Source organism: Phalaenopsis equestris, unplaced genomic scaffold, assembly GCF_001263595.1.
Source record: "Phalaenopsis equestris unplaced genomic scaffold, ASM126359v1 Scaffold000036, whole genome shotgun sequence".
In the NCBI taxonomy this organism is placed as follows: Eukaryota; Viridiplantae; Streptophyta; class Magnoliopsida; order Asparagales; family Orchidaceae; genus Phalaenopsis; species Phalaenopsis equestris.
In genome coordinates, this window is record NW_018164478.1 from 4980243 (window position 1) to 4990695 (window position 10453).

The window sequence follows — 10453 nt, forward strand, 5'->3', positions numbered from 1 at the left end:
CATTTACATACATACCATCAAATTCTCATGAATTTAAATATCTAACACCTGAATTTCAATTTTCCAAAACACGTGTATTTTCTCTTTTTAAAATAAAATTGTGGTAATTTGGATGCCTATAAAAACTAAGAAAAGTTAATATAAAAATTAAAATAAAACGGATCAAAATGAGGGCCTAATTTATTTGCATACAATTTCGAAATTCAAAATTGTTAAAATTCCACGCAATCTCGTTTAGAAATAGTTTGATCCATAAAAGCCCAAATGCACTCAAACATAAAATATTAAAGCCCAAGTACTTTCAAGTCCACCTACAACACATCTTAGACACATCTTAAGATTATAAAATGAATTTATATTAAAGTGAGGTTAAAATTATAATTGTTGATTATTCATATATTAAAGACATCTTTAAAAAAATTCAATAATTTTAATTCAAACCCTTTTTTCATAATTCATTTTGTGTTTATAGTAATATACCCTACTTTAAACTTGATGATATGTGAATAAGGTGTAATATAGAGTTGAGTTGGCTAAATTTAAAAATTTATATTTCCTATGCCATTTTTATTTATAATTTTAAAATAAAAATATAATTATATAATTACTATATACATAAAGGTGATTAATTTAATTGATAGTAAATTCATGTCTATTTAACCAAATAGTAAAAGGAGAGATAGACTAATGTTTGTTATAAAAATGATATATGGTAAGTTATTTCATGCTATAGGCTAATTAGTTTAGTCATTAAGCAATTGATTTTTAATGAAAAAAATGCCATAATCATATTGATTCAATCCAATATAAAAGAGTTAAAAGGCTTAACATAATTTTCATCTCTTATGTTAAAATAAGATTATAACAAAATTCAAATAGGGAGTATAACGAATTAAAAGTTCATTATATTTTTAAACTCTGAAATATCTCTATGTAATTGATATGTCATCAAGAAAATCTTTCTAGTCAATCACATTTTTTTATGTAATTTTTAAATTAATTTTAAAAAAAATCAAATTCACGCCCATCAAATTTTGATTTTAACAAATTTATAGTTGAATTGAACCTTGACAAACTGAAACAAAGAATATCAAAGGAGGTCTTATTCTAGTTCAAAGAAGTTAAAATTGTGCATTTTAGCTTTGATAAGAAACATATAAAAATTAACTTAATGATTTAATAATTACTAAATATTATATAGTTATAATGCAATTGAGTGTGTCAATGAGAGAAACCTAACGATTTCAAGGTCAACAAGATACTTCAAGATTAAAAAAAAAAAAAAGTTTTGACCAGATGAGTCAATTGGTGTCATTTGGTAGTCTTTTTGCGATTGGACAAGATAATTAAAGCACTACATTAAATAACCTTAAGTAGAACCAACTTCTTCAAAAAAACAGAGATTTAGATCTGAGTTTAAAGAAAGATTGAAGATAATACCTACAGAACTTTGTAGAATATTTTTACCATGAAAAAAACCTAAACTATTTTGATTAAAATTTACATGGAATAAATTTAAAAATCTTGAACTCAATTTGATGCAAATTAATGATTTTTTTTATTATTATTTAGCTCATAATAAATTTAAAGATATATTTGTTAGGTATGGCTCATATACCAGGAATTTGGAGTCTCTTGGATTTAGAGAGGTGTGTCTCCTGGAATGAAGAGGTGTGTCTCTTGGTGTGAAGAGCTGTCTCTTAGATTAGTGGGTTGGGGGGGAGCGATGGCGTGTTTGTAATTATCTGTGGGTTTTATCTATAAATAAATATGTAACCTTATGAGTATGTAACTCCTCTAAAATAGTGACTTCGTCGCTCTGCTCCCGAGGATGTAGACATCTTTGCTGAACCTCGTTAAATCTCTGTGTTTTTCTGATTTTGTGTCGATTCTTGTTTTTCTTCGCCCTAAATTTTACAGCAATATTTTCATATATCATAATTATACATAAATAATAATTGTTATATGTATCACAATTACACATTAATAATTGTGTTTGGTCATTCATTTTCCATTTTACCCATAATGTCTTTTAACTAAGCAACATAAATATTATGTATAAACTCATTGAAAATTCTATAATATTAAGAGTAGAAAAAATATCAATATCAACGTCGGGATTGCGTATAAGGCACAATGTGATCAGTCCTTTTCATTACTGATTGATAAGTTTGGCTATCTAATACATACATACATATATATATATATACTTGTCGACTAAACTAATTTTAAACTATAGGATTGAGTGATTATATTATTATGATTAGCATATGCCTATTTTAATGTAATTTTTATATTATGATTATGCTTGATAGAAATAACACATGATATATGTTAAGAAGTAAATTTTGTTATTTATATGTTGTTATTATAGCAAACAACCTTTTTTATTAAAAATTAGAATGAATTTGAATAGGCTGCTGAGCTATAATTTCTCACATTATTTTATCCATGTGATTATTTTTCAAAAGGATAAGGCCTTGATCGAGTTGATCAGAGTTATTAGTTATCATTGAGATTTAGATCTTGTGCATCCTATTATTTTTATATCCATTATATTAATAGTTATGGTGATTAAAAAAGCCATTTCAAATTAATTTTGGGTAATTGATCAATTATTACGACCTTGAGATGATGTGACTCATTTTGATATGACGGTTTACATTGAATCTGGTTGTGTCACAATGTTATAAAGCGAGTTCGCCTGACTAAATTGTGTAAAACTGTGTTTCATAATTAAAGCCTAATATTAAGTGGCTAGACAACAAAATCAAGATGTGTATATTGAAGTGCTTTCATACTTCACTATTTGATCAATGACCTAGAAAAAATGATTCACTCACTCTATCATAATATCATCTTATATACTCTTTAGAATCCGCTGACATACATTATTTTTAACAGAAGCAGAATGAGGGAAAATTAAAATAAATATTTATGTGAATTTTTCTTATTTGTATTATTTTCTATATTGTGTGACTTCATCATGTCATTCTCTTGGCACAACATATATCTATCACAATAGCAATCTATTTTCATTAAACTCAAACCTAATTTAGATATTAATATCTTTATTATGTATAAGTTCTTTGGAACTATATTTTCTTTTGGATTTCTTCTCTCATTTGTTGCTATCTTACTAAATGAAGGAAGCAATATTGTAACTTATTGTACTTTATTTTATTTTGAGCATCCTCTTAGGATCATATATTTCAGAATGGTCTATAAGACTATCGAACAACGATCGTTACGTTGCAATTAATAGTTCATTTGAGCTTCTTCATTAAAAAGTTCCTCAACCGCTTTTGTAGATAAGAATAGTCCCGTCCCATCTTATCTTTCATATCATATTCGTTCAAGGATGTAAAGCTTATCATCCGATCATCATGTGAAGTCCAATACCAGTAATTTTGCTGAAACTTCTAATACGACATCATCTTGTGTTATGTATATTTAATTATTATGTCTATTATTATATTTAATAATTAAGCTATTGCGGTGATATAAATTTAAATATAAAATTCATAGGCTTAAAATTCCTACGTAACATTACAGATTTGAATAGTATGATAATTCTTTTGCTTCACTCAAAATTCAAAGCACTCAAAGAACTTTCTTTTTTTGCGAGCTAAGAAAGGCATAATTTTCTAAATTATGCAATAAATTATTTTTATAATAATGATATTATGACTTTTATTAAAATAATTTAATTTGGCTCATTATATGAGTAACTTATAAATATAACGAGCTGTTTATAATATGATGGTACATAAGTCAAACCAAAATGAGTATTATCTTATTTAATTTATTATTTAATTGAGTTTGTGCCAAATTTAAATATGATTTAAATTTTAGATTTTATTATGAAATTATTACTTTCTTTAAAAAAATTTATCAAATTTGAATCATAATTGTCTAATTAATTTTATATTTGTTTTACATAATTTAAATACATTAAGTTTTTAGTAAAAGTAAATAAGCTTATAAATTGATTAAAAATGATAAATTTTTTTAAAGTATTTGTTGATATTAATTGATGAAGTTAAAATGCTTTATTAAAGTTTAAGTTCATAAATAGAAATTTTCATTTAATATTTGTTATATATATATTATTTTATTGTTGTTGAATCTAAAATTGCTCTGTGGTACATGCTCAAAGTATAGAGTATGAGAACTCAGAGAAAGAGAGAGAAAAAAAAAGGTGATGTCGTGACTGCTCCTAACGGAACAAACTGAAGGTATTTTTCGGGCTCTCAGTCCCATTTTAAATATTAAAAAATTATTTACAGAAGAAGGGGGAGAGTCAAAAATTGACATCACCTTATACATAAAATGTCCTCCTACTTATAGATTATAAGAGGGCAAATATAAATTTTGTCCTCTTGTTACCTCCCAAAAGAGCTCTTCGGGGTGGTGGGCAGCCCAGGATTTAAATACTGTTTTTTTGCTCTATACCTAGCCGATGTGAGACTTTTTGTCCGTAACGTTCTCCTCCACCCAATCACGTGATGCCCTTGTCACGGATCGGCTCCTCTGGGGGTCCCACTGAAACATAGAGAGTCCACACACCTGGCAGACAGTAAACTGTTTTGATACCACTTATCACCTCCTAAAAGAGGGAGTTGTACATTTTCATGTCTCTGACACTTTTCATACTAATAAGCATATTTTTGTATTCAGAAGCACTTTTTGGTCATAAAAATATAGAGATTAAATAAAAAAATATAAAATAAATACTCAAATTACATGAAAAAAAAAATAAATTTCCCAAATTTTATTACATTCTTCCAATATCTTGAAAGCTCAGTTAGTTTATAACACGAAGCAACGTATTTTTAGTGTGAATTCTTTCCTAATTTGGACCCGATTCTCTATCTTTTTAATCAAAGAATAAGATAATCGGTATTTTTTAAATAAAATGAAATATTTTAAACTTTTTTCATGCCAAAAAGTATTTTGCAAAAAGCAAATAAAAAAAAAACAGATTTTTAATTTTTTTTAACTATGATTTAATAAATTTTATTTTTTAAATATTTATAATTAAAATTTATATCAAAATTTTGGAGTATTTACATACATATATATTTATAAATTCTAAAATTCGATATCACATCAAATAAAAAATATCACTATCAAGCATAAGTTTTTAGGTGCATTTACATACATGCCACCAACTTTCTATCTATTTACATATCCAACACCTAAAGCTCTATTTTTTACATTTATATCACACAAATATTTCACATTTTAATTTTATAAAATGAAATACATCTTTTTACTTATTTAAAAGGTGACATGTCCGTAGAAATTGAAGTTTAGGTGTTATATATGTAAATACATATGACTAAAGTTTTTAATACCAAGCATTATATACAAATTGGCACATATAAATGTAAATATATAAATTTAGGTGTTTAGATATGCAAATGAATAAGAATTGTGTAATATAATATATTTATTTAGAAAAAATTGTTGGAGTAATCATTAATTAAGTAAAATAACAAAAACCAACCATTTTAAGGCGCCGCTTAGCTCCAAACACCTCAGTTCTCTCTCTCTCCCTAAAGCCCTGCCGAGGCAATCGTTGGGATCTCCGAGCTCCAAGCTCCAAATCCATGGCGGCAGCGGGACCCTAAACCCGGAGGAGAAGCTCATGGCTTCAATCTCACCAACATCTGAATCTCAGGCGTCGCCCTCTTCGGATTACAAGTTCAAGACCGAGAAGATATTCCGATCGAATTCGAAAAGCAATAAATGCATCCACCTCATCCCTCTCCTCACTCTCCTCTGCCTTCTCATCCTCTATCTCTGCTCCCACGACCCCAACCCTAAAGGTAACCATTCAATCTGATGAACTCTCCCTTCTTCTCCTCAGATCCGGTCACCGCCCCGCAGGTTTCTCCGCTTTTTGACTGTTCGATTCTTCTCTTTGGTAATGATTTTGCCTTTTTGAATGCTTGCAGGGTTCGATGGAATGAAGATCGGGACCACGATGGAGAGTCGTCGAGCGCTGAAGAATGCTGGTCGCCGGAAAATGGGAAATGCTTAGAGTGGTGGCCGGAGATAACGGGCGTTGCGACGGCGGGCGCCGGCGGTGGCGGGGACGGGCCGGGTTTTCTTGTTCGCGGTTTGATTCGTGTTTTAGGGTATCGGGATTCTTGTTGGGTTTTTGGATTGGATTTGTGTCTATATATTTGTTTCAATAATCGAACTATATGTATTTGAAGCATTTATATATATTTTTTTTAAAAATTAACACTTAATTGTTTCTATTTCCATAATTTTGGCTCCAGGTTCATTAGGGTTGACTTTTGGTTTAGAGTTGAGTTTAGGTACTCTCTGCTAATTTTTTTTTTAATAAAATACGTCTTTTATGTGATTGGTACATTACAATATTATTTTGATAAGTACTAAAATTTAAATATTTGGTGAGCACAAATTTCGAGGAGATCTAACGGTCTACGAGAAAAAGCTCTAATATAAAAAGGACACCAAAAGCCTGATCAGTGGATCAGGCATCCGACCAGATGTAAACTTCGAAGTCACGAGGGCGGTTGAAGTGTTATCGACTTGAGCAGCTCGTTCAGGCGATGAGAGAAGGGTTGTCCAAGTCTGTGAAAATGAAGTCTAGCCATGGGAGGACCCCGTCATACTAGGGTCACTTAACTAGTCGTCTACTCTTATATCATCAAGAGAATACAATTGGTCTCAATCATCCGACCAGGATCCTTTCATCTAAAGGAAGGCTACCAATTCGATTGTCATGATTTACCCTCTGCCGATGACCGAGCTTCGCCCTGTTGACATGACCTCTTTAGTGGAGATTGGTCGACAACCGAACCTTACCTTCCAATTGGTAAAATTATGCTAATCGAACCAGTCCTTACGACTCGCCGCTATAGAGCCAACCTGCAGCCTCAGATCTATCTGACCGACGATATTGTCATATCTAGCGGACAAGTAAGGCTTGCTTAAGTCCTATCAACATCAAGACTAAAGGGAAAATGCCCAATTAGCGTCAAAAATTTTGGACGCTAATCCTAATTGGCGTCTGATTAGCGTCAAAAAAGTTCAGATGTTAAAACAAACGAAATCATTTTGCGTTAGAATTTCCATCGACTTTTTATTTACGTCAACATTTACGTCAAAAAATTTCGACACTATAAGTTTGCATCGAAAAAACAGGTATTGCAAGCGTAACGAGGCACTTGTCTCGCCGAGCAAGGCCGACACCAACGCTAATTTGCGTCGATTATGCTGACACAAATTTGCGTCGGCCTTGTTCGACGCAAGTGCGTCAAACATCGTCTTTTATCGAATGGATTATTATAGTACTTAGCATTGAAATTTACCGACGCTAATTCGACGCAAACCTGTAATATAAAAATACAGCTAGACTTAGATTTCTACATGCCTACACAGAACAAACACAAGCTACATAACTTGACATTTATGTATCATTAGAACTGATAAAAGAAAACTCTAACGTATGCAAATAATGATAACAAATTAAATTAAAGATAAACCGGTCAAATTAGTTAATGTTCACAACTACAGAAACTGAAAGTTCAATTACACACAAATGATAAAAACATATGATCGGCGCCTTTGTCGGGGAAACATTATCAAACACATAAAAAAATTTTAATCTTCCTCATCATCATCATCATGCCCCTCCTCCTCATCATCCTCAACAACACTCATATGCCCCTTGTTCCGACGATCAAAACTCTTCATCAGTCTTTCCCAATTATTTGTACTCATTTGTTGAACTTCACGCACCTGTTAGAGCTCTTCATTCATCATCATGACTCGCTTGACAAGCTCCTCACTCTAAGTCTATAACGAGCTAGGGTCACCACAGCTGCACTAGAACGCTCGACCTCAAAGGTAATCTCATTTTCTCTGAGGTCATACACTCTCCACTTCTTCTTCCCTGTCGATTGCGTCCACAACTCAAAATCAAATTGAGCAGTGTTAGAATAGCTACCACTGTTACTGGTAGATGGTGAGGTCTAGCAAGCCATTTTCCTCAATCTTTCCTGCATACGTTTGTACTCTTCCTGCATAACAAAATTCAAATATAATTGACATTTTAAACATTAATTAGCAAATTAATAGCCCCTCAAAAAATTAGAACTGGTTCAAATTCACTATGTGAAGTCGAAGACTAATAATCAGGCTTAAATCCCCAACGGTATAGGTCCAATTTAACTTTTTCAGGTGACAATATACGCTTGATTCTTGTGCTTCGCATAGGGGCATCATAACTTACCTTCTAAAAGGTAAACGAACAGCCGCGTGCCGTCTACATATCATACCTGAAACTCAAAGCCTACAAATCGAAAGAATCAACCAATTAACCCCTTAATACCTAAACTAACCCATCAACCCACTAACCTATTAAATTACAACATCATCATCTTTCCCTTAACTAAACAAAAATCAACTATAGCCTAACTCCACCCTAAACTTACATAACAGAAGTCTCTTATGTATTTACATATCCCACACCTAAATTTACATATTTACATACATCGCACAAATTTCTTATTTATTTACATATCTCACACCTAAATTTTCATATTTACATATTTACACGTAAATTTTCATATTTACATGATATAAAATTAATTACTGTTGAGAAAATAAAATAGGATAAAAAAATCAATTATAAAAATCGAATTCGAGCATATAATTTGACGGCTTTACGTTACAAGAACATAATTGAAATAATTTTTAAATAAATATTTGGTTAGATTTTTAGTGGAAATTAATTATTTATATAAATTTAGATGATAATTTTTTGAATTCGATGGGCAAAGAGTCTTCCGAGTCAATTCATGGGAGAAGGTGTTATGTATATATATAGAAAAATAGAAGATTGATCGGCGAAGAAAGTGAAAAAATTGAAATGAAGAAATTCACATCAGAAAACAGTAACACAGCAGAATACACAGATTTGAGTGGTTCGGCAAATTGCCTACTTCCACGGAGTTGTAGAGGATTTTATTACTTTAGAAATATACATCAGTCGATCGCCTCGACTTACAAGAGAAAGTATCTCACTTCCTCACTCTCTCTTCTTCTCTCTCTCTACACCGAGATATACACCAAAGAAGATAAACGTATAAGTTAAATCATATTTCTCTTCTCCCGCAAGCCAACAAGAAGAAGTCAAGGAAGAGTAATCTTCGTATTATTTTTTCTTCTTTCTTCTTTCCTCTGCTGCAAGGAACTACTGTTTGCACTTATCTTCCTCTGTCCCGTGGAAGCAGAACTGCCGAAGAAGAACACCAAAAAGGGAGCCGTGCAAAATATGAAGGAGAGCCGCTACTTTTTATCACGAAACCTCGCACCAACAGAAGGACCCTCTCATATCATGATCACTCAGCCGTCTCCCCAATACTATCAAAATAATAAAATAGGTCTCAACCGAGCCACCAAGATTCTCTCACACTTTATGAAAGACAACTCGTCAAATTATAGTGATTTACTCAATCTTTGATGACATGACTTCACCCTGTTGACATGAACTCCTTCGTAAAGATCAAAGGTCGAAAACCGGACCTTACCTACCAATCTGTAGAATTTCGCCAATCCGACGAGTCCTATTGACCCACAGCTATGGAGCCGACTTTCAGCCCATTTCTGTACTACTAAATATAGTATTGCATGGCGGTGTTCTTAGAGATTATCGTTCATATAAGCTCCAAGATACTAATTTTATATAACTTTATTGTAGCATTTTAATGTATTCTGTGACCGAGTCTATTTCACTAAATTATTTTTAAGTACACTTAGCACCAAGATATCATACTAATGCAAGTAAACTGACATACTATCACATTAATTAATTTGCCTCTTTATAATATGTTTTATGTACACATCAAGGCACATGTTAGCAGGGCTGTCAGAAACACTTAGGTAATTAAAGAGAATTAAGCAAGTGGAGACACTTCTATGTTTACAAGGAAAACCCTAGAAAATGGAAAAAATCTCATCTTTTTGCCCAGTTGAAATATTTTGTTATGTATGGTGAGTATAAATGTTTATTTTTCTTCTGAATTAGAGAAAATGGAGTTATAAAGTTGGTTGTTGTAAACGTACAATGATTGTTCATTGATAATAGACGTAATCTAGTTGTGGTTCTAAGTGATAGCAGACTGTGAGAGCTATAGTCGATTATTATGGAGATTGCGGTTCATCGTAAAGATTGTAAACGTAGCGTCAGTTTTTTGTATATCTTAGTTGAAGGTCATGGTAGTAGTTGGTTGTGTGGACCTTAAATGGTTTATTCAGGTGTGTCGTTTGACCACAGAATTCAGAATTGAGAGTTGCATGAGCTGTGAGCCACATAGGTCATAATTAGCCAAGTTAGTCATAATGGTGAGTTGTGATAACGTCAATAAGTCGTTTTGTCTGGAGTTGCGTTGTAAACCACATATGTTGT

General features: G+C 31.8%; 1 protein-coding gene across 1 annotated transcript; it reads left to right on the plus strand.

Moving 5' to 3' along the window:
• The first annotated feature begins 5568 nt into the window (after positions 1-5568).
• Positions 5569-6085, plus strand: LOC110018928. Its single transcript, XM_020716406.1, has 2 exons — positions 5569-5834; positions 5964-6085. The coding sequence occupies exons 1-2, from the start codon at positions 5654-5656 to the stop codon at positions 6047-6049; spliced, it is 267 nt and encodes an 88-aa protein (XP_020572065.1). The 5' UTR covers positions 5569-5653; the 3' UTR covers positions 6050-6085.
• The last annotated feature ends 4368 nt before the right edge of the window (positions 6086-10453 follow it).

What these genes read in the sequence shown, in the direction of transcription:
- LOC110018928 (XM_020716406.1), top strand. Translation starts at nt 5,654, where the DNA reads ATGGCTTCAATCTCACCAACATCTGAATCTCAGGCGTCGCCCTCTTCG. An exon ending in CCACGACCCCAACCCTAAAG is followed by an intron (nt 5,835 to 5,963) that starts GTAACCATTCAA and finishes GAATGCTTGCAG; the next exon opens with GGTTCGATGGAATGAAGATC.